The 24,302-nt window shown below is 36.1% G+C and overlaps 1 protein-coding gene across 1 annotated transcript in view; it reads right to left on the bottom strand.

Moving 5' to 3' along the window:
* Positions 1-22,029, bottom strand: part of LOC123522948 (collagen alpha-3(VI) chain-like) — a 62,294-nt gene extending 40,265 nt beyond the window's left edge. Inside the window, exons 1-25 of the mRNA XM_053545124.1 lie at positions 21,872-22,029; positions 21,446-21,469; positions 21,068-21,187; positions 18,780-18,905; positions 18,011-18,183; positions 17,063-17,198; positions 16,635-16,652; positions 15,809-15,926; positions 14,346-14,528; positions 13,711-13,840; positions 13,145-13,280; positions 11,081-11,285; positions 10,027-10,240; positions 9,395-9,551; positions 9,081-9,110; positions 8,416-8,552; positions 7,666-7,837; positions 6,561-6,686; positions 5,926-6,054; positions 4,303-4,866; positions 3,271-3,315; positions 2,279-2,308; positions 1,888-1,914; positions 1,710-1,730; positions 1,219-1,234 (exon numbers count right to left, since the gene is read on the bottom strand). Of these exons, the coding sequence (XP_053401099.1) occupies positions 1,219-1,234; positions 1,710-1,730; positions 1,888-1,914; positions 2,279-2,308; positions 3,271-3,315; positions 4,303-4,866; positions 5,926-6,054; positions 6,561-6,686; positions 7,666-7,837; positions 8,416-8,552; positions 9,081-9,110; positions 9,395-9,551; positions 10,027-10,240; positions 11,081-11,285; positions 13,145-13,280; positions 13,711-13,840; positions 14,346-14,528; positions 15,809-15,926; positions 16,635-16,652; positions 17,063-17,198; positions 18,011-18,183; positions 18,780-18,905; positions 21,068-21,187; positions 21,446-21,469; positions 21,872-21,935 (3,101 nt within the window). The 5' untranslated portion in view covers positions 21,936-22,029. The remainder of the gene's footprint in view (positions 1-1,218; positions 1,235-1,709; positions 1,731-1,887; positions 1,915-2,278; positions 2,309-3,270; positions 3,316-4,302; positions 4,867-5,925; positions 6,055-6,560; positions 6,687-7,665; positions 7,838-8,415; positions 8,553-9,080; positions 9,111-9,394; positions 9,552-10,026; positions 10,241-11,080; positions 11,286-13,144; positions 13,281-13,710; positions 13,841-14,345; positions 14,529-15,808; positions 15,927-16,634; positions 16,653-17,062; positions 17,199-18,010; positions 18,184-18,779; positions 18,906-21,067; positions 21,188-21,445; positions 21,470-21,871) is intronic.
* Positions 22,030-24,302: the final 2,273 nt, after the last annotated feature.

Raw genomic sequence — 24,302 nt, 5'->3', positions numbered from 1 at the left:
TATAAACTGGCTCGATCAAATCCTATCAGCTATTATTTTGTTTGGTGGTGTTCTTTACTTCCTAATGAACTTCTTTTACAATGTTTGATTATGTTTTACAGGTTGTGATTCAGAGTTCCTCTCATTTCCACGTATATTAATGCTCGTTCTGTGGTCATGTACATGTTGTATTTGTTAGCCGAGAGTGCGTTACTTCCTACCGTCAAAACTTTGTAACGTCATATGTATAATCGTTTGTGTTTGCAGTGCGTTTAGCAAACAGCATGACTTATGTTTAGATCAATTCAAACCCAGTTTGGCCGAACAGTAGTGTAAGACGAATTACTGTTTTACATATTGAATCGTTTAGCAATCCATGTAGTACAATACAAGGAAACGAACAAACTGGCTTACAGAAGGTCAGTGGTTCTACCAAGATACACGAACATGCCTGCAATAATTCCCGGAGAGGTACCTGTGGTCATCCTCTATAATGAAAAGCTGGAGAGTCGTCATTTGACCTGTTATTGTGTCGGTGTGACGTTTAACACAGCACAAAATAATGAAATAACAAAATAAAGCAACAATTTTATTTAATCTTTACATTTTAATTTGATTTCAAAAGCTTTTGTAGCTGCTTCCGGCTTGCTGTAAAATAGAAAACAAAACTAAAATATTATTAAATAATAAAGCCCTTTTATTGACATCATCTCTCTTGCGTTTCTCTCTACTTTTTTCTTTGTATTTTCGTCATCATTTCTATTGTTTACTCACAATGAATATTGTTAAAGCTAAATTTATTATAAAGTATTTTCATCACAATATTTTTCATTATTTTTCAACCTATTAGCCATTTTATTAATTCATAAGTATATTAAAATCTATTGAAAATTAGTTTAGCTTGAATCTGCATATATAGATATGTTTAAATGTACATCTACACTTAAAGAGATGCATTTTGTAAATAATCATTATGTACATGTTTATATGTTTCGTGTCATTTACATCCGCACTGACATGCGTCGAGTACAATTCTTTTGAATTCTAGCAGTACATGCAATATGTTAGTTTCAAAATGAAAATTTGAGTGAAATTTAAATACTTAAACGAGATACGTGTTTTACTCAAAATAAAGTAAAGAAACAATATTCTGCATACTGAGCAAATTAGCCAGCGCATTATTTTGGATACTTACAGCCTTTTTATGTACGTTATACTCACCAAATTTCAAAAAACTACTTCTGTGCCTGTGGCTCTGGAATTACAAAAAGTATGCTTGAATTTAGGCAAAACTCTAGATGCTAGCAGTAACATTAAAACCGTATTCAGCGAGATGCATCAGAAATGTAATAACAGTGAAAGACTGAGAATTTTTTAAAAGGACATCCAAAACTACCATTAAAGCATGTCAAGTCGTGTAAAAAAACAGGCGAAAAGCTAATGGACATGTATATCATAAATGCTTCATTTTCATGTAGTGCGGTCGTGACGAAACCATTTCATGTTTGGAAATTTATCAAATCATCCAATTAATTCGCCAGTAAGGGGTGTAATATAATTCCCCTTACCAAAACCATTTTGTAATATCGTAAAAGGCGATAAAGCAAGTAACGACACTTTTCGAAAAGCCACAATATTAATGCACTGTATTTTAGTCTTTAGCTTATAGCTTGACTTTCCAAAAAAGGAGTATTATTTTTTTCTTGATTTCTTTCTAAGCGACCACTTACCATCTCCAAGAGTGGTTGTGTCTGTAGAAGAGAGAAAAAAAGACAGATATTAGTGACAATTTTATCAATTTGTTGCATGAATTTCTAAACACTACTACTAGGCTACTATGATAAGTTTTAAAATTCATTGAAAAAAGTTCAGAAATATGATTAAGAAGCAGAAAGGGGACACACATACCTGGTATAAAATGTTCTGTTGTTGTGTCTGAAAAAAAAACAACACAGCAAATACAAAATGTTTGAAAATAAAACGGCTCATTTTATCTAATTTGTACCTATTAGTAAATGGTATAAAAATATCGGTTCACATAATTAAAGCATATATTGACTGTAAGTGTAATTATTAATTTTAATATAGTTAATTCTATATGGTTGTAATATTTATGCTACAATGTTTAGCTATAAAGACTGACCATATTTTAATCATTGATGTGTTATATCCAAACCAAATATTTATGTCTTTAGAATGTTACTCCCACGCCATTTTGTTTCTTTTTTCTGACGTCGAAAAAGAGCAAATTTTGCTATATTATGAACACATATGGTTTAATAACGAATGTATACCGTACCTGGTATGAAATGCTCTGTTGTGGTAGTCTCTGGAAAAGATATTAAAATGGTAACGTTGGCAATGCTTGACTAATTTCCCAACAAAACGTATGTGTAGTATATAATACATCATTTTTGAATATTACTAGAACACAGACTTTTACAAAAAAAGATTTTCATCATTTCTTCATATTTAATTCCCCTAGTAACATGATTGATATTGCACTTCTCTTTTTCATGATAACACGTTAAAATGTGCTTTTGTAAGAGGTATAAGTGAAAGTGAAAGGGAGAGAAATGTTAGGTGCAGACAAGTCCGCCTCCTAGCCCCTTTTGAATAGATATATAGTCTGGTTCTTTAACTACTTGATGAAGAGAACCTAGTCACGAGGACTTACATTGTATAACAATTACTGCTTAAGTCTGAGATACTATGAAGAGAATTTCGGAAATTCACCAGTGCCCAGGCCGAGAATCAATCCTGGGCTCTCTTGATTGACAGTCCAAGTGCTTTACCACTGAACAACCAACCATTTATACGTATATAAGTCCAAACTTAAAGCCTGAAGAAGGCTAATGAAGCCGAAACGTTGGTGAAAAGTAAAGTGACTTGTTAAAAATGTGTTTGTAGTTTTGACTACTATTAATACATTTAATACATACCTAGGTTTATATAACATTTATAATTTAGAAAAACATTCATTTAATTTTCAATTTTAAATAAAAAGTAATACCGCGTACAGTCTGTAAAAATGCAGGAAAGCTATTTTATGACATAAATATGTATAAATCATTGGCTATAGTTAACAAAATACATACAAAAATCAATATCAATGACATTCATTGATGTTTTTATACTAAAATATTGGGAAGACTCTTTTATATTTCGACTTAAACTTTAACAACAATGTGTTTTAATAATAGCTCGACACTATACCAGTTTTATCGGTAAGAATTATTAGCAAATCATTGTAATTTAATCACACATTTTGTATATAAAAACAACACTTACTCATAGTTGTTGTGGGCATTGGTGTAGTAGTTGTAGTAGTCACTTCTGCAAATACAAATTGGGTGAAAATATTTAATATTTGTAGCTCTTACACTTTTGAGTCTGTGCGGGGATAGAGGTAAGGGGATGAGGGGAAGTTGTGGACTGCAGTGCAAAGCAAAGAAATATTGATAATCATTTAGTTGTTATCCTTTTTTACTAGATCTGCTGCATTTTTGTTTGTGGTCATTCTGGTATTTTTAATAGAATTTTACAGTATTTTACCAGAACGTACATAAACTATCAAAAATCTTTAAAGAACTCTAGTCAGACATATCATTCAAATGTTGTTGTTTTTTCAAATGTAAGTTATAGTTAAAATTGATGCAATTATGCTGACAAAATAATATACAAAGTCAAGATTTTATAGCTCTTTCTTACATCTGGAAGGTCGTTTATTTGAGTACGTTCAAACCGAAGTTTGCATAAGTAGAGTTCGTTTAATTTAACAGTATGTTATTGAAAAACCTACTGGCAGTTTTAGATTTTATAACACATAAAGAAGAAGATATTTTGAATTATGGAAGCTGTTGGACAAGAATTCTGTACAGATTAGTCATAAAATCTCAGTCAATTTGTCTTTAATGGTCACCATAGCGAAAGTTAAAAGTAGACTTAATGGAAGTTCCCTCAAAAGAGGTAAACATGTACCGCTTAAGGTAATATGGGAAAAAGAAAACTTAAGTTTTAAAGTTATGGTCTTTACTTTGAGGTGGTTTTAAATGAGCCGTGCCATGAGAAAACCAACATAGTGGGTTTGCGACCAGCATGGATCCAGACCAGCCTGCGCATCCGCGCAGTCTGGTCAGGATCCATGCTGTTCGCTTTTAAAGCCTATTGGAATTAGAGAAACTGTTAGCGAACAGCATGGATCCTGACCAGACTGCGCGGATGCGCAGGCTGGTCTGGATCCATGCTGGTCGCATACCCACTATGTTGGTTTTCCCATGGCATGGCTCAAATATAGATTCGAACTGCAGTTGTTATACATACCTTCACACGCTGCTTTCTTAATATCTGCCCGAACTGTTTTGAGTGCATCAAATGTAGAGACTGTAAACACGTGGTTAGAATCGGACCCAATACCATTCAACTCGTTTTGATTTATATTTGAACCAATGCCGATCGCAAGGATATCAATGTTTTGGCTTTTCAGCAGATTGGCTTGTTGGAGAGTCAGATTTGCGTTGGATGAGGCGCCATCCGTTAATATGATTAGGTAGTTCTGGGCGTCATCCCGAGCGCCATGTTTTGGGGAGAACATGTTCTCGCGGGTGTACTTCAGGGCTTGATCAGTGTTTGTGATCCCAGTTAAGTAACCAGTTTTCTGGATAGCACTCAGCAAGGTGGATTTATCTGGATATTGGTTGAGGTAAAACTCCAGGTTGGGATAGTCAGAGAATGTGAGCATGCCAATTTGGACGTGGTTAGGTCCAATCTGGAAGTCATTTGCGACACGTGACACGAAATCCAGTTGTTTCTGGAAGTTCAGAGTGCCTTCACTTGAGGAGGCGTCGAGCACAAAGACAATGTCAGCTTTTGAAATGAAGCCACACGCTGCAAAGGTATGTCATATAAAATGATAATACCTATTTCTGTGCGTCTAAACCTTTTCACGTCTTATAAACATATCAATACTAGTATTTTGCTTTAAAATTTGTAAATACATTCGTTTTTAAACTGAGCTTAAAATACTTAGGAAACATTCCACTTAAGTAACAAAAACATGTCAACGAAAGAATGATTCTTGCATGCTTACACGATTTCAGCGTGTTTTTACTGGTGCTGGAAAACCGGGATTAGAATTACTCACATCTTGTAGCTTTTGAATGAATGCGTAAATTCATACGCAACTATAATAAAATAGTTCTTAAAAGAACAACATTTGACTAAGTTTAACTTTATTTCTTCTATTAATTGAAGAAAATGGTATGCAAGCAAAAGAATCTACCACTGGTTGAAGGTGCTGATGGAAATATCTGGCCTTTGGGTAACTGTTTTGCGGTAATTTGACAAAGCCTCATTACCACCTAAACAGTTACTCTCCATCAAGATTATATAAGACTTTTCACTTGTTGAAGGTGCGGTTGGAAATATCTGGCTCGAGGGTAACTGTTCAGACGGTAAAAACAGTTACCCGAGAGCCAGATATTTCCATCCGCACCTACAACTAGCGATAGATTCTTTTTCTTGCGTGCCATAATCTTTAATTTACATAAGAAATAAAGTAAAACGAGAGCACTTTTTTATGATAGTAGCGTATGAATTTACGCATTCATTCATAAATTGCAGCACGTGAGTCATCTTAGGTCCAGGGGTGTATGATTAGCTTTTCTAGCACCGGCAAAACAGTGGAAAATCTTGTCTGGCATGCAAGAAATTTCAATCCGCATCTTCAGCCAGTGAAAGATTTTTATAATATTGTATCACGGAACCTAGCTGTTTCTACAGATAAATAGTGGTGTAGTGGATAGGATGCCGACAAGTTCAAGTCAGCTCTTGCGGCTAAAACGCTCCATTGTAGAACATCAGTACTTGCTCGTTTGCAATCTAAATAATCTCTATACCATCAAAATATAATAACTTCATAAAAATCAACTGTTACTAAACACTTACTTTGACAAGCTACGAATGTAAGTTCTGATTTAATGGTGGCGAGAGCATTAAAGTCTGCCACGGCGAGCGCATGCGCACTGTCAGAAGCTATTTTCTCCAGTTCACTGTGATCTACCCCATTTCCGATACCTTAGAATTAAAAAAGATAATATTAAAATGTATTTTGAATTTTGGTATTGAACAGTTTATTGTAGATCTCAATAAATGAAATACAGAGAAAAAATAGCAGATTATAATTATATATTATATAAAGGAAAAACATATGAACCAATAAATTAAATGAAATTCAAACAAGACCCGATTTGTATCTTTCAACCAAGTTTGGCATAGAATGTATATATGACACTGAAAATGATAATGTGGGTAAAAAATAAAAATTAGTTATTGGTAAAACATTTTATGTCAATAAGTTTGTACCACTAGTCACTTTCAGAGTACTCACTTTTCATGGATTTTTAGAGACATTATTTTTCGCCTAAAATTTTATGTTTACATGAACTATACGTAGTAATTGTCTATGTTTTCAAACATAAAATCTGGGTCTAGTGAACCTTTAAGTATATGTATATAGTTATAATTGTATTGAACCTGGCATTCAAATTTTTCCAAATTTTTGGAATAATCGTGGCACTCACCAATTGCGACAACTTTTGTGTTTGCTCTGTTTTTCAGCAGGATGGCTTCTTTAGAAGTTTCTGTAGGATGGGTTGACTGTCCGTCTGTTATAACAACTACAAGATCTGTTGCATTCGGTCGAGCTCCTGCAAACAAATTTGTGCACTCTTTTTATTAGTATGATTCAGTATAGTCCTGTTTCATGCACGTGAAACATGATTTTGTACGTCATACTGATAAGAATCCTGATTTGAAAACAGGGGACAAGAGTCCGACCCTAGCCCTTATCTTGAACTAAAAATTACCATTAGTCTTTCGAATTAGGTTTAAAATCAGTGTGGTTACTATCACGTTTGCAAATTGAGATGAAAAACCTAGATTTCCATATTAGCCGCGCCATCCGGGAAAACCAACCTAGTGGCTTTGCGACCCAGGAAATCAGGATCCATGCTGTTCGCTTTCAAAGCCTATTACAATTTGAGAAACCGTTAGCGAACAGCATGGATCCTGACCAGACTGCGCGGATGCGCAGGCTGGTCTGGATCTATGCTGGTCCTAAAGCCAGTATGTTGGTTTTCCCATGGCGCGGCTCAATTATTCTTCTTTGGGACTAGCCAATGGTGACTTTGAAAAACATAGATATTCATTCATTCATCATCATTTGTACACACATTCATTTCAATTCACTCACAGGCATACATATGCTAATCATCTTAATGTATCAAAATATTATTTTAACATTTTATCAATTAATCTTATTAATATCTTTATATTTACATATATTCGCCGACAAACTATATTGTGTACCCTTGGAACTAAATCAGTTTTTTTTTCAGCTGGGTGTATAAACGTCTTAAATATCAAGCAAATAGCACATTTCTTGTTTTCAAGTCGTGTTAAATTATATAGATTTGAGCCGCACCATGAGAAAACCAACATAGTGGGTTTGCGACCAGCATGGATCCAGACCAGCCTGCGCATCCGCGCAGTCTGGTCAGGATCCATGCTGTTCGCTAACAGTTTCTCTAATTCCAATAGGCTTTGAAAGCGAACAGCATGGATCCTGACCAGACTGCGCGGATGCAAAGCCACTATGTTGGTTTTCTCATGGCGCGGCTCATTTACCCTTGGCTGCAGTGAAGCTGCTAGTTCTAACGTAAGACAGTGCCCTATCTGTATATGTCGCTCCACTGTTGTATGTTATCCTGGAGATAGCCGCCAAGAGAGATGCTTGGTCGTGGTACTTGTTCAGTGGGAACTGTTCATGGGCACCGCTGCTGAAAACTACAACACTTATCTGAAACAATAATAAAAGTGTTAAGATTTTTTACTGTTACAGACACTGGTACATACAGGATTCAAATGATGGGTCAAAATGTAAAAAGTTGCGAGTTTGAAATATGTAGTATATACGTTAAAAAAGTACTTGTAAAACCTGAATCTGAAGTGTTTCAGATGTTTAAGCTTTGTCTATGTTTAGATGTGCATGTACTCCTCGTGAAATCCCAACCTGTTTTATATACAACTTTCAGTCTTCAAGACTTGCCGAAATCACTGTTTTGATGCAATGAACAAAGGTAAAAAGAGACGTGTTTATTGCAAGAGCAATAACTCTATGTTGAATAATCACAAAAATGTCTCCTAACCTGTGTTTGTTCTTTTTTTTTTTTTTTAAATATTCTCTAAGTAATGCATCTAAATCGGCACAGTTTTGACATGTGGCCATTTTCAGATTTGAACCTTTATAAGCAAGCATTTAGCGATAGATCTATTTCTAATTATACCAAGTGCACTACCCATTCATACAATTTCCATTCGATCGCTCTTCAATGACTCTGTCAGTAACCTTTCACCGAATTTTGCATTTGGTCATACCTGAACATCCTGTGGTCCAATAGCAAACTGGTAAGCGAAGTCCCTGACGAAATCGACCTGTTTCTGGAAGTTTGAACTTCCTTCGCTGGCGGAAGAATCGAGCACAAAAACAATATCTGCCGGCTGGCTGCCACATTCTGAAAATATAAAGATGGATTGCATAGAATAAGATAAGTATGTAAAGTTTTTTTCTATTCATAGTTACAGTTTCATTTCATCGCAATGATTGCACCTTCGTGTAATTTCTATGGTGGCTGATTTGTGCCATTTCGTTATTCCGTTCTGTCAGTAGCGACTCAACACCATAAATTTCAGACCAATATTTTCTTTTAAAATTGCATACAATATAAGATATAAATAATGAAGTAATGCTAGCAATATTGAAGAAGAAAGTTAGGAAATTTAAATGAGTAGGGATATCTAAAACTGACAGTCAGTCCTAAATCATATGCCTTGCAAGATTGTGTTTAAACTTATATACTATAGTCTAACTGATAACGACTCGTTGGCTTTTATTAGATATTAACCCTTATTGATGTTGACTTATATTCCTCCTCACAAGTTTGTGTTTTTATATTAAAATGAATAGGAACTTTAGCAAAAAACAAAAACAACAAAAAAAGAAGAAAAATAAAACTGTCAATGGACTCAAAATAACAACTCACCGGGATTTGGTGTTGGTTTTGGTTTTCCTTCTGTGAATATAAAAAAGAAGTCATTGCAACAGTATATAGAGTGTACATATGCTATTTGGTTTTTATGACAATTAGTTTTAAAAGAAAGTGTTATTTCGTTGACATATTTCATTTCGGGTCATTGCAATATTTTACCAGTTCAATCAGCAGCGTGTTACTTCATGAAAAGTAAGCATTTCAGGGCAGTCATTTGTTTCATAATTATGTTGTTAAGTTTTCTAAAATGTAAAATATAAATATTTGATATTATTCAGGAAATGTTTTGTTATTTGATATACATGTACCTCCACAAGATTCGTCTTTGATTTCTTCCTGCAGTGTATGAAGAATGTCGAAGCTACCAACAGTGAAGGCGTGATTTCTGTCAGTTGCTATGGTGTTCAGTTCATACTGATTTACATTTGAACCAATACCAATTGAAATGACCTTTGCTCCTGAATTCTGTGGAGATAAAATTTATAAGTAAATCTATGTTTCACTTTTTTTGTGCGGGTTTGTGGTGGTAGGAACACATTTAAAATTAAATTAAAATTTAATGATTTTATAATAATGATATCTTTATTTTATTTTATTTTATACTTATTTATTTTAGGTCGATTGTGAAGCAAGTTCTTAAAATTATGTTAATCACTCTCGACACCTCGTTCGTGATGGAATCCATCGCCAAAAGGGTATGGGAGAAAAGAAGCCGGTGCTGAGCGCCGAACAATGGAGTTACTGTTACCATTTTTCACGTCTTTTGTATGACGCGGCCGGGGCTCGAACACACGACCTCGATTCCGCACTCGAAGAGGACGCTCATCCACTAGGCTACCGAGGTGGATATCTTTGTCTGTAATAAAGATCAATTCAATCATTTTCGATATTATGATGTATCATGAACAAGGCTATTGTCTGATTCTAATCGTCTAGTTACCTTAAGTTGGACAGCCTCGGTGATAGTTCTGCTGACGTCATTTGAGCGACCGTCGGTCAAAACAATGACTAATTTAGTTGCGTTAGCTCGTCCCCCATGATAATGCGCAAAGTGGTAGTAACGTGCGTAACGTAAACCGTCGTACGTCGCCGTGGTTCCTCCGCGGTATCTTGCAGACTGTATGTCAGCAATAAGGCTAGGTTTATCCTTGTTTCTGGTGTGATAAAATAATGTTTTATTATGATATTCGGACGGTATTTACATCTGGTTGAACTATTCAAAGTATTATGTATGGACATAAAGTTTGAATACGGGCTTATGTTAATATGACAATAATTTACCAATGTGTTATACTGTCAGCTTATAAGCTTTCAATTGTTTATACTAATTTATTTAAGGTCCATTGTACAACTTGTATTAATCGCTCTCGACACCTCATTCCTGATAGAATCCATACGAAGGTATGTGAGGAGAGCTAGTTTCCCTTTTTAAACCCATGACATCCCGCGCTCGAAGTGGACGCTGTACTATAAGGCTACCGAGGCGGTAAAATAAACTATCAACGAATCATTCATTTTGTGTGTACTTTTGCCGGCCCGACTGTATAGCTAGGCGCTTGTCGTAATTGGACATTAACCATAAAGTGCTTGAAACAAATCACTTTCCACTAAACAGTGTGACACATGTTTCCCAAGTAGACAATACAGTATTAAATGTAGTTAAATTGTTAAAAACTGATGACGGGGAAGACATTTTCACCATAGTGAGCGATATCATTTTGTTTGATCTTTTCTGAGACTGAACTTTCTAACTATAGTGAAAAACAATTATCTTAAAGTCTATTAATCGAAGTCAGTTTGAACTTTTATGATATTGTTTTGTGTAAATGAAGTATCTTGTCACCTTGTATCGATTAAAAATTTCTCTCCAAATCTATTAAAAAATCAAGGGGACTTTAACAAAAGAAATTAATTTTAAGTACGTTCTTTCAAACTGAGTCTGCAATGAAAATGTCAGGTTTAAATCCTTATAAAATTTAGATTGTTGCACTCACGTATTAAGGTAAAATTCACTGTGTGCCGATGAGCTGAAAGTTATAAGTGAAACCTGGACATCACTTGGTCCAATATCAAACTGTTTCACAAAGTCAGTCATGAAGTCCAACTGTTTCTGAAAGTTGGCGGCACCATCGCTGCTTGAAGCGTCCAAAACAAAAACAATATCTGTTGGTTTGTCTCCGCATTCTGATGGTGTTGTGCCTGATTTAAAAATGGTAAGGAAACGTCTAAAATTAGTTTATCGCTCAACTGCATTTCGTGTTAAAATAAAATGTATATAGCTGATTTATATATACTAACTATCCATAGCTATGGCCGCTTTCGATTGGCCGACCTCCGCTACTGTGGTTGTATATTAAAACTCACACAGTCCGAGTAAGCAAATGAAATCTATCGATACAAATTAACGTTTCTCCCTTTTATTTTCAACAGGAATAAACGAACAGAGTAGCCTCTAACACACTTACAACGATTGTTACGTCGAAGGAGGACTACATGTTCAAATAATACAACATATTCAAAGGTCAAAGGTCAAATGCTAACTTCTCTGCCGCACGCGTGTCTCTATGTAATCCCTAGTCACGTTTCAAACAAATTTGGCAAGAATATAGTAGCTTAGATATATACATAAAACGCTGCAAATTTGCAAACATTAGGCGACTGGAAGTTTTAGTATAAATTTTAGACTGTATGAACGAACGTGATATCTAGTTTTATAGAGCTGCAAAACTGGGCAAAAATTATAGATATATTTTTTTTATACTTTCAGTTGCCCAAAGGATGTAGAACATTTTAAATCGGAAATTGCTTGATAAAACCAGTCAACTTCCGTAAAACAAACAAGTACGAAACGACTGTTGACATGAAATACTATTTTTCACTTCAAACGAAGTGCGTCATCCAACACATATTATATGACACTTCCATTTTAATCTTACTTTCATGTTTGGTCTTTATCCGACTTCTTATAGGCAGACTCTAATACATAAATCGAAAGTATATAACGTTTGCTTTTAGGCATACAGACACTAAATAGCCTGAGCACCTATGAAAAAATGGTAGTCGCATAATGGCGGATTCAAATAGTTCTCAGTTTTTTTTGCTGTAAGGATTTTTCCTTGAAATCATTGCTATATATTGGTTGAAATCATATTGCATGCCTATACTTGACATACTGGTAGCATTTGTATGTTGAAAAAAGACTCCAAACTGATTTAACATGTGAAAATTATTCATACACCCCTACCCTAAATTGTGATTGTCATTTCAGTGTAAAAATTACGGTGTGTCCGTTTGACCAGAAATATTTTTCTTGCATCAAACATGACCCCTACTTTTCTTTGGATATTTTTACAGTATAAATGTTGCTCTACAAGAAAATGTAAGTTAAAGAAATTTAAAATGGGTCTAGGTGTGTATTGCAGCATTGTGAAAACTTGTCATTTTATATAGAATATATAGTGGTAGCTATTTAGTGTGTTATAACATTTACGAGATATACTCGGCGTCACTGAAAAGTTACCACCCTAATGGCCCTTATATTTAAAAAGACGCATTGGACTGTGTTAAAAGCATAATTCGACTACATTTTTGACACAACTGAGACGTCACTGATGTAAACATTTGTCAAATTCGATGAACTCCATTTGAGGCACGAGCTGCACGTGCAAAATGACTTTTTCGAGCAATGTCGACATGTACGAAAATTCTATCGCAAATCATTCATCGCACTTGAAAGTTAGTCGACATACTAACAGGAATACGTTAAAAAACAGAATATCTTTGCTAAGAATGCCAAGTTTAAGGCACGATCAACGCCATCAGGCCATTTGAATGGTTGACGCCGAACTTTCATGTCGTGAATTTGCACGCCGTTTGTGCTGTTCTCACCTGACATGAAATGGGTTAGGAGACATGATCAGACAGGGTCTTTGAGTAATAGACCGCGCACAGGCCATGAAAAAGTGACGTCGATATTGTATAAAAAAAAAATAAAGAGGTATATATTAAGTGGTAACTTTTCAATGACGCCCAGTATATTTCAAATATTTTTGACTCACATGCAGCCGATTCTAGCTCTCTTTGTATTGAATCAAGCGAGTTAAAGTTAGCAACTTTAAACACGTGGTTAGCATCAGTAGCGATGTCTGTAAGTTCTGTCGTCGACACCGAGGACCCAATACCAACAGATATGACCTGAAAGATTTTGTATAAATTTGCAAAATTTGAATAATGATTACTTTTAAAACTATACATATCATGTATTTCACTAAAGAATACCAAACGCTGTTATACGTTCCCGTCGGATACGGAAAATATACACACTTATGCTGCAATAATGGCGTCTCGGTGTTCTAAGCGTCAAATATTTCACTATTTCAGTACGTACATTTCATCTCATACTCTGCATCATACCATCGTCTGTCTTGGGGGAAAAGAAGCCAGACAGTTGTGATATATATACAGCTGTTGTTGTAATACTAGCATAGGCCCGTAAAAAAAAGGTTAAAAAAACCCACCTTAAACCATGTTGTGGTAAAAAAAATTTTAAAACTAGCAGAAATTTAAAGGTACATTGTCAGAAAAATGGTAAAAGCTAGAAGTAAATAACGTAATACGTAACTACCTTTACTCCGGCATGGTGGAGATTAGTTGCCTCCATTTTTGTGGAATAGTGGGAATTCGAGTTTCCATCTGTTAGTACAACAACAAGTCTGGTTACTGCGTTACCTCGGCCACCGTTCTCAGGTTTGAAACTTTAAAGATAAATCTGACAGTTTCTATAACATTTACACAGTTGCTCAATGTTACAGCTGCAAGTATTTAACATAACAAACAGTATTGTGTAGTATTATAACAAAGTATTGCTAATGTTCATAAAATTATATGAATTTAACAGTATTTAGATACTGTATTTCGATATATGTTTCGCTGAGCTTTATTGTTACTAATTTCTGTTATGTTCAAGAATACAATGGAATTTAAATACTTCAAAGATAAGCATGGCCATGTATCATCTAAGAGAGATTTCTGACCTTTCATCTGTCCACATTGAAACAACACTGTATGACCGATCAGTGCGAGAAAGTTGACAATATAAGAAAGATTTCCAAACAAAAATACGGAAACCCAACGACACGAGAAAATGCTCAAAATAACAAGTTATAATGAGAAAAACTTGGGACTTCTTTATATCTGAACACCAATCAGCAACAAATTAATCAGTGTTGCATTTAGACCTATTTTTTTAAATGCTCTTACCTGTTTTGGCGGACAAACTTCAAGGCTTCGGCTGTGTTTGTCGTTCCACCATTGTATTTTGCACTCATTATAGCATTTATAACATCCGTCTTGTTATGATACGCATTGAGGAAGAACTCGTTGAACACGTGGGTGTCGAATGTTACAAGACTAACCTGAATATCGTTGGGTCCTATGTCAAATCTAGAAAAAAGATCAATTGTTGGCAATGCAGCACATAGCATTTGTATACATAACGCATGTGTGTTTCTAATCATCAAAAAAACACGCTTTTAACTACCTTTTTTTCGGAGAAAAGATTTTTTGGAAGCACAGGACGCATCCAAACAAAACTATAGCAGACTCATTCTGACTGGATAAGTTCATGACTGGGTATGTTCATGACTGGATCAGTTCATGACGGGGTAAGCACATGATTGGGTCATTTCCTGATTGGGTAAGCTCATCATGATTGAGTCAGTTCATGACTTGGTAAGTTCATGATTGGATCAGTTCATGACTTGGTAAGTTTATGATTGGGTTAGTTCATGAATTGTAATGACTCACGTCCCCTATCATTTGCCTAGGAAGAACTCTGTCATTATATGACATTGAATCGAGGTACATCTGTGGCCGAATGGTTATGGGTGCTGACTTCGAATCACTCGCCCGGTACAGATTCCATAGTGTTTCCATGGTAATTTTAACGAAGACTTCAGATAATGATATTGCATAAAACTGTGCTTCTGGTTATAATAAAACAGTTGAATCTTTCTTGCATGTAGGGTAATGGATTCATATTAAATGTAAGGTAATGGATAAGTATTAAATGTAAGGTAATGGATAAGTATTAAATGTAAGGTAATGGATCCGTATTAAATGTAAGGCAATGGATCCGTATTAAATGTAAGGTAATGGATCCGTATTAAATGTAAGGTAATGGACCCGTATTAAATGTAAGGTAATGAATCCGTATTAAATGTAAGACAATGGATCCGTATTAAATGTAAGTTAATGGATCCGTATTAAATGTAAGTTAATGGATCCGTATTAAATGACACTCGGCAAATTACGTATTCTCCGTATGCGATTTCGGCATTTTCCTATTTTTACGAAAGCCACGACCAAGCTGAGCAACGATTACGCCCGAAGAATACCGAATTGCGGAATCACACGGAAATTGCCGATTTCATTGTGGGTCCAAAACCTAAAGATCAACAGCCAGTAAAAGATGTGATTGTGATATATAGAACTGTCACGTTAAGATTGGACTAACAAGGTCATGTTATTTCTGAAAATTGGACACTCTTCACTGCACGCGAAACAAACACGCTAATGGTCATGTTTATAACATAACTTACAAATCAAGTTGTTTGTAAAAATTGGAGATTTCCTTCCTGCATGAAACTCGTATGCCTGTAACATTCCTGACAAATTCAAACAGTTTCTGAAAATTTGGGAGCCGCTCTTTGCAAGATACTTACGTGTTTGTAACATTACTGACAAATTCAAGTTGTTTCTGAAAATTGACGGCTGTCTCACTGCCTGATCCATCAAGGACAAAAACGATATCAGCTTGTTTGCTTTCACATGTCACTAAATCTGTAACATTTGTAACATAAGTCACACAAAGATGTAAGTAAAACTCTGAATAGCTAGACCTAACAGAAAGTTGTTTTACAATTTAAAATATATAAAGCACGTGTGTGTGTGTTTGGGTTTGACGTCTTTTTCAGCATTTTTTTCAGTCATATAAACAACGGTGTCTACTTGTAGCAGTGAGCACAATGTCTAACTTTATAGTTCTGCCTCACTGAAATATCTCGCTGTAGAGTGTAGACACGTGACATGATACACCACCTAGTCACATTATACCAACACCGGGCTAACCAGTCCTAGCACTATCCCCTAAATGCTGAGCGCTAAGCGAGGAAGCTACAAGTACCATTTTTACGTCTTTGGTATGATGCGGTCACGGCTTCCCGCACTAGAACCGGGCGCCCTACCACCAGGCTACTACCGAGGCGGTAAAGAAGCGACAAGTCATTAAACTGCGTTAAATGAGCCATGCCATGAGAAAACCAACATAGTGGGTTTGCGACCAGCATGGATCCAGACCAGCCTGCGCATCCGCGCAGTCTGGTCAGGCTCCATGCTGTTCGCTAACAGTTTCTCCAATTCCAATAGGCTTTAAAAACGAACAGCATGGAGCCTGCGCTGGTCTGGATCCATGCTGGTCGCAAACCCACTATGTTGGTTTTCTCATGGCACGGCTCAAATATTATCAAATGAAATGGATATTTTACTTACCAATTTTCTCAGACACACCTGAAATTATATTAATATTCATTTAATTTTACTGACTTTTGTTTAATATTTGAAATCTTATAACCGATTTTAATACGTCATTCGATTAGCCAGTAAATTTAGGCGTTTAAGTATATCTATTGTGAAAAATAATTTCATACAAATTCTTGCAAAATATAAAATCCAAAGTCCATTTTATCCTAATACTTCTAATGCGATACTGACCAGGTTCGGAGATTCGATATAATTTTGATACATATATCAACCGATGTAATGTATTCTATAAACATGAGCCCATATGACAGTATTTCACTAATAAATATGCTAGATGCTCAGTGGAAATCATACGGGATCAACTTCTTGAGTAAACTTTATACATTTCAGTTTTAACGGACAGTTCCTCTTCCAATACTCAGGGTAAAGGCACTTACATGTTGCTGTCTGAATATCCTTCTCGATTGTTTGCAGGGAGTCAAATGACGGTACGGTGAAAGAATGTTGGGTGTCAGTAGCTATTGCATTAAGTTCCTTAGTATTGACACCGCTACCGATACCAATAGCAATAACCTGAAATGTAAGTCACGGAAAAAGTATGTTGACTGTAGTAGCTATTGCGTTAAGTTCCTTTGTATTGACACCGCCACCGATACCAATAGCAATAACCTGAAATGTAAGTCACGGAAAAAGTATGTTGACTGTAGTAGCTATTGCGTTAAGTTCCTTAGTATTGACACCGCTACCGATACCAATAGCAATAACCTGAAATGTAAGTCACGCCAAAAATGTGTTGACTGAATGGTATAGCAATAACCTGAACTGTAAGTCACGGTAAAAGTATGTTGACTGTCAGTAGCTATTGCGTTAAGTTCCTTTGTAATGACACCGCTACCGATACCAATAGCAATAACCTGAAATGTAAATCACGGAAAAAGTATGTTGACTGTAGTAGCTATTGCGTTAAGTTCCTTTGTATTGACACCGCTACCGATACTAATAGCAATAACCTGAAATGTAAATCACAGAAAAAGTATGTTTACTGTCGGTAGCTATTGCGTTAAGTTCCTTAGTTTTGACGCCGCTACCGATACCATTAGCAATAACCTGAAATGTGCATTCAGTTTCATTAGTTAATACAAGAAATAACAATAAAATACCAATATAAAATAAATAGTCAATACCTACTGCGCTTAAATTATACACTATACATAGAGCAATAAAAATAGAATAAAGACAATGTCGTTACTTCGTCACTCGTGAAAATATTGCATCTTGATTTCACTCGGTGTCTTACACGGAAACAGACAGTTTATCAAAATTATAAATAAAAGTTATATAATTGAAATGTAGCTTTTTTATATAGGTGATTAACATATAATTACTTTGATATTATCGTAATGCAGGATTCTAGCTTCCGTGGCCGTTCCTGTCGGGTCGCTTGATTGTCCGTCTGTCATTACCACCAATATTTTTGGAACACCAAACCGACCACCGTGAGCTGTTGTGAAACTGTCTGTCCGTACGAATTTCAATGCGTCATCAGTCGATGTGCCACCTAAAGGATAAACATTAACGTTTTGATAATGTTGTAATTAGCATATCTGAAAATGAAATCAAACACTTTTTAAATCATGGATTCATTCTCTTTCATTCTTCATTCATGAAAAGCGAGTGGTGGAAAACATACGGAAGCATATAAAGGACGGATCGTATAATTTACGATACTGCCGACACGCTTCATCAGCTTACTATATCGTCATCTCTGCGCAAAAAATAAAATGTTGGTAGTAACATTGATTAAAAAATCACATATACATTTTTGCGCTGAAGTGAGTACTGTGTGCTAGCCGATAAACGTGTGAAGAACCTAAAATTCGTTCTGAAAAATTTGAATTTACGTTGAAAGGTGTTTCACTGTAAGCATTCTTGGTAGATAACCTTTAACCTTAGGACAAATGTGAAGGCTAAGTATGTTAAACTTTGTCCAAAAATACGGTTTGTGTAGAAACTTTACGGTGCAGTTTGCAACACGTATTTGTGAAAAAGGCTATAGAAAATCATGACGGTGGGGCGTGCTACATGGAATACACATGTGCAGCCAAAGCTGATCGAGCTATTCCTTCGAATGGAATGTAGTATTTAAGTAATTACCTGACTTGTAAGGAACATTCTTGATGCCATTCAACAAGGTCTGTCTGTCTTTGTACGTGTTCAGGTAAAATGCATTGTGTGGATACGATGAGAACGTTACTATACCGACTTGCACCTTGTCTGGACCTAGATAGAATATAATTATTGGTGTTAAAATAAAGGCGTTGAAAAGGCTATTACCCTAACTTGCACCTTGTCTGGACCTAAAGAGAATATATTGGTGTTAAAATAAACACGTTGAAAAAACGGAAACTGTAAGAAAAAAAAAGAACAAAATTTCAATAGAAAAACAACAACTTAAGAACGCAGCCACCCATACAGCACTCTACGTGAAAATAAGGGTACGTATAGATGTATACAATTATACACTTGAAGGGCATATGTATACATAAACATAAAGAATGCAATAATATATAGATAGAAGCTAGAACAGATACTAGACACAGATATCATATGATAAGGAAAACAACAGGGCATCGCCTTGGAACGGTCAGTGGCAAAATCATCACTTGTGAGTTTAAACTAGTTTATTGGCTCCAAATCTCCCTCTTTAACTCCAATCATGTAACAACGCGTGGGTTCGATTCATACAACAACGGACTATCATGATCACATGATCAGTACACCCGAATGCGCCGTGATGTTCAGCATGTCACGCATGTGTACCGAATCGGTGCACGCGCAACTAGCCCGTCTGAAACGAGTACAATTCGGGCGAAATCGGTGTACAGGGCGAAAACGGTGTACACAGTCAAGTCCACCCAGTGCATACAAAATAACTCCCCTTATAGACGTAACAGTAACCATAGAAACACATTGAATATGTTAGTCAAAAATAAATATGAAACCGTAAAAGAAACGCATGTGCTCAATGCCTTTGCTGAATGCAGGACACAGACAGCAACACCATTAAGGACACGGTGATAATTTGTCAATGGGTCCGTACCGATAGTTGAATTTACGAGACGACGTGGTCACATTACCTCAATTAAAAGGTTTCTGCTGATTAGTTTAAAGGTTAAGTTTAAAATACTTTAATTCCTTAAAGGCGGGGGCCTTCAGATCTATGTCAACTTTTTCGAAAATTCGAAACTGCTTTCATTAGCTAGTTATTGCAATATAAAGAAAATATAAAATGATTCTGTGCATGTTAGGAACCTTTTATCTATAAAAACACCCTTTTTTACAGTAACTAAAAATATGTAGAAACTCTCAATAGCTTTAGTCACGCTATGAAATGTTGATGCAAAGGAGAGGAATTTAGCTGTGTTTTATAATATTTACATTAAAATATCTTTTGATCTGTCTCTTTTTAAAAAATTGAAATTTTAACGTTCCAGTGGAGGCATGTCCTTTTGATTTTGGAGAGGAATGTCTGCTTATCAGTTATTATCTTATCTATTTAACTATTTCACTCTACTATTCTGTTCATGTCGGTGTACTTTCGGTCTGTACTTCTTAAAATTCCCTTCAAGGTCATTCGGGTCTGTCAAGAGCAACGGTATTATGATAAGAAAACAACGCTATCATGAGGAACAAAATTGTCATAGAAGTGGTCCAAGCCTATTTTATACACCTTGCCATATTCTTCTGTTATAACACTAGTTTAGAGCTGCGATTTAGTTTTTAACCTTCTACTATATTATGAACTGACATCTTTAGTTTAATGCTGTAAGAAGTCACCTTCATGACAAGTATTTGGTTTAGTTTGGGATTTACGGTACATCAACACAGTGCAGGCTATATGACACCAAACAGAATTAAAATTGTTGTTTCACACCCTACTTACATGGAAATAAAATATGAGGTTTTGAATCCAGGTCCGGTTCCAGAAATATTTGACTTGGGCAAGGGGTGGGGGTGGGGGACACCAGTTTAGAATGAAGGCTTCATCGACAAGGCGCACAGCCCCGAGTAAGTGTAGCTGCGGGAGGCAGTAACCGCTCCTGTTATCCCCTGATTTTTTTTAAATATAGGTATGAAATAGAGGCCTCTGGTGCATATTTTGATCTAAATTTTGAGTACAATTTTGAGTATAGGTCACTTCTCAGTCGACTTGAGGAGGGGGCGGCGGGGGAGGTGGCGCAGTCTCCCTGGGCCCGGTCCTAAATCCCGGCTTGGAATCAAAACCTTTTTATAACTGCTGGAATCACAGAGATCCAGCAATCCCAAGTGTCAGATATTATTAGTTGCCACTTACGATCTTGCAAGGATCAGGCAGTAGTTCTATTTTTTTTTATACAAAAGTTGTCCCAGAACCACATGTGACTCTTTACAAATATAGTTACCAATGTCATATCCTTGAGTGAAGTTACTGACAAAGTCTAGCTGCTTGCGAAAGTTGTCCTGCCCTTCACTGTAAGAGGCATCTAAGAGGAACACAATGTCTGCCTTATTGTGGTCACATCCTGAAAGTAGTTCAGACACGAGATACTCAACATGTAGTGTGCATATTATCTTTAAATGCCAGACTTGATCGACATTCACCATTAGGACATAAACTATGAGAAATGGACAGATGTGTTCGAATTACTGTAGTACTTGATGAATAAGCGAATAAGATGACATTAGCAATGTCTGCTAATTTATTTAAAGTAAAATATCCGCTGTTTTATCAGAAATGAATAGTTTGATATTGCATTGATTAGAGAACTGTAAATCCTTACCTTCTGTTCCATTTGTACTGGAATCTGAAAGATAGATATTTTCCATAATTATGAACACGCAAAATGATTACTAGTAGGCTAAACAATTCTAAGTTTAGTGATAAACTGTTTAGCTTTAAAATGATATACTTAAATGTGCCTTTTAACTTTAAACAAAATTATGTCATTATGTCGTGAGTATATGTTGTGAGGTATATATGCAAATACGTTTTTCCTTTTTTGAAAATTGTTTAAAAAATGACGTTAAGTGCATATTTCTAAAGAACATGGCCAGAACTAATAAAAGAACATCCGCTTATTGGATTTAAATTTCGCTTAAAATTAAAATGTCAGTCTGCGAGAAAGTCTTTAGCACACGACGAAACGATCCGAAAATCTCTCAGACCTGTACAACAGAAATGAATGAATGAAAAAAAAGATATTTACCAGTTGTTTGGGCGTGCGAAAGCCAGACAAAGCCCAGGACAAATAAACAGTGCACCAGCTCCATTATTTCAGCTTAATGCTACTAAAATATTTTCAAACTGGCAAGTAAAGATAAGGACCATCTTAATGATAAACTGCTGAATAAAAGGGCAAAAATGTTGGTCGTCAACTTCTTATCTTACTGGCACTGACTGGTCTGTAACTGACTGTTGCACATACTTGCACATACTGAGCATTTACATGATTTTATGCATGTAAGGAAACAAAACGCGCATTTTAGATCCTCGGTCGTTATCTACAAAGGCTTTTAAAACGTTTTAGTAAGATTCAGAGCCGTCAGTTTTATGACATATCATTGAAGAAAAAGAGCCGTAAATTCTAATTGCTTTTAGTAAAATACTTGTAATTTTATACGCCCTTCTCTGAAAGAGCAGGGCGTATTATATGATGACCCGTGGCGGGCGGGTGGCGGGCGGGCGGTGTCCAAAGCATGTCCGCTCTCTAAGTCGAGCAGTTTTCATCCGATCTTCACCAAGCTTGCTGACAATGTTTGTGGGTATAATATCTAGGCCAAGTTCGATAACCTCCCAAATCGCTCCTTGCACTCTTGGATTATGGCCCTTGAATCACTCGAAAAACTGCGAATTTAGCCTTGTCCGCTCCCTAAGTCGAACAGTTTTCATCCGATGTTTACCAAACTTTCTGACAATGTTTGTGGGCATAATATCTCGGCCAAGTCCGATAACCACCCAAATCGCCTCAGGTACTCTTGGATTATGGCCCTTGGATTACTCGAAAAACTGCGAATTTAGCCTTGTCCGCTTTGCTGACAATATTTGTAGGCATAATATCTCGGCCAAGTTCGATAACCACCCAAATCGCCCCTGGCACTCTTGGATTATGGCCCTTGAATCACTCGAAAAACTGCGAATTTAGCCTTCTTAAAGTTAAGTCCTATTTTGTTTCTATCTGTTTACTTATTTACGTTCAGCATTCAATGGGAAATATCAAGTGTTCTCGCCTATTAACACATATATGGTCATTTGTGGACTACCAATAATGTCATGATCGATGTATGTTTGCGTGCGAGCGCGTGTGCATTCGTTTGTGTGGGTATGCGTGCGTGCGTGTGTAAGCCATTAATTTTACCTTTATTGGCGACACCTCCAGAAGACTGTTAGTAATTGCAGTTTAGGATAGCAGGAAGATGCAGATCGAAGACGTTGTAATTCCAGAAATCCCCCTGGTTCCTTTGTTTGTCAGATGGAAAGCACTTATTCGCGGGCTCTTATCCAAATTCCGTTAATTTCAGTTGGAGGAGAACGGTCGCACGGTCAGTTTTAAAAAGTATCGATAGCGTTTGTATCCCGTCTTACTAGTCGCGATATTGCCTTAGGCCATTATTGCTTTACTGTAAAAGACATGCGTTAAAAACCTGTAAGTAATAAAGATATTTTTATAAACAAAATCTAATTCATAGTTTCTACTTGGTCACCTTTTGTGTTTGCAATTATATTTCTTATTGTTCTTTATTTATTTAGCTTTTTCTAGTAATGCTTCATTTTCTTTAGAATTACTATTCATCCTAAAACTGTTTGTACCTCTGTTTTCTTTCCGTTGAATAATGCCCTCTTTTTCAACACCTGTCTTGCTAAACATTTTTACAGCTGTTGCTGTTTTCCATTTTTATAGCTGTAACTTTTTTAGTTTTTTTTTACAGTTGTATCCAATTTGCCTAGTCCAAACTGTTAAATGTTGTCGTTCATGTTAGAGCTGTAAAGTGAAATGAAATTTACAACTGCAAAATCAATGTTGTTATATATAATCTACAGGTGTAAACTTGACATAATTATGACTGTAGCATTACAAAAATACAGGTCTTTTCCGAATGTAACATTTTGTACAGACTGAGTGCACCCCCTATCTAAGGTATAAGATATAGCACAGATGAGCCGCACCATGAGAAAACCAACATAGTGCGTTTGCGACCAGCATGGATCTAGACCAGCCTGCGCATCCGCGCAGTCTGGTCAGGATCCATGATGTTCGCTTTCAAAGCCTATTGGAATTAGAGAAACTGTTAGCGAACAGCATGGATCCTGACCAGACTGCGCGGATGCGCAGGCTGGTCTGGATCAATGCTGGTCGCAAACGCACTATGTTGGTTTTCTCATGACGCGGCTCATATCATGACATACGGTGTAGAGTATCACGGAGAATACATAGTTTATTTATGCATACTTTGATATGCTATTTATTCCATTGAAAAATTCCTTCTCTTTCACTTGCAGTCAGCTGATTTTCTTGTTTTGTTTTGTTGCACCTGCTTATCTGTTTGTATGCTTTATATCTATTTTGAAAACTTTGATAACTGCCAATCTACTGCAAACGTGTACCCACGTGCATTCCTGTTAAACTCGTATATAACCAA

This window comes from Mercenaria mercenaria, chromosome 1 (assembly GCF_021730395.1).
Source record: "Mercenaria mercenaria strain notata chromosome 1, MADL_Memer_1, whole genome shotgun sequence".
Classification (NCBI taxonomy): domain Eukaryota; kingdom Metazoa; phylum Mollusca; class Bivalvia; order Venerida; family Veneridae; genus Mercenaria; species Mercenaria mercenaria.
Note: the sequence above shows the minus strand (reverse complement) of the source record. Positions and strands in the feature narration are given on the sequence as shown.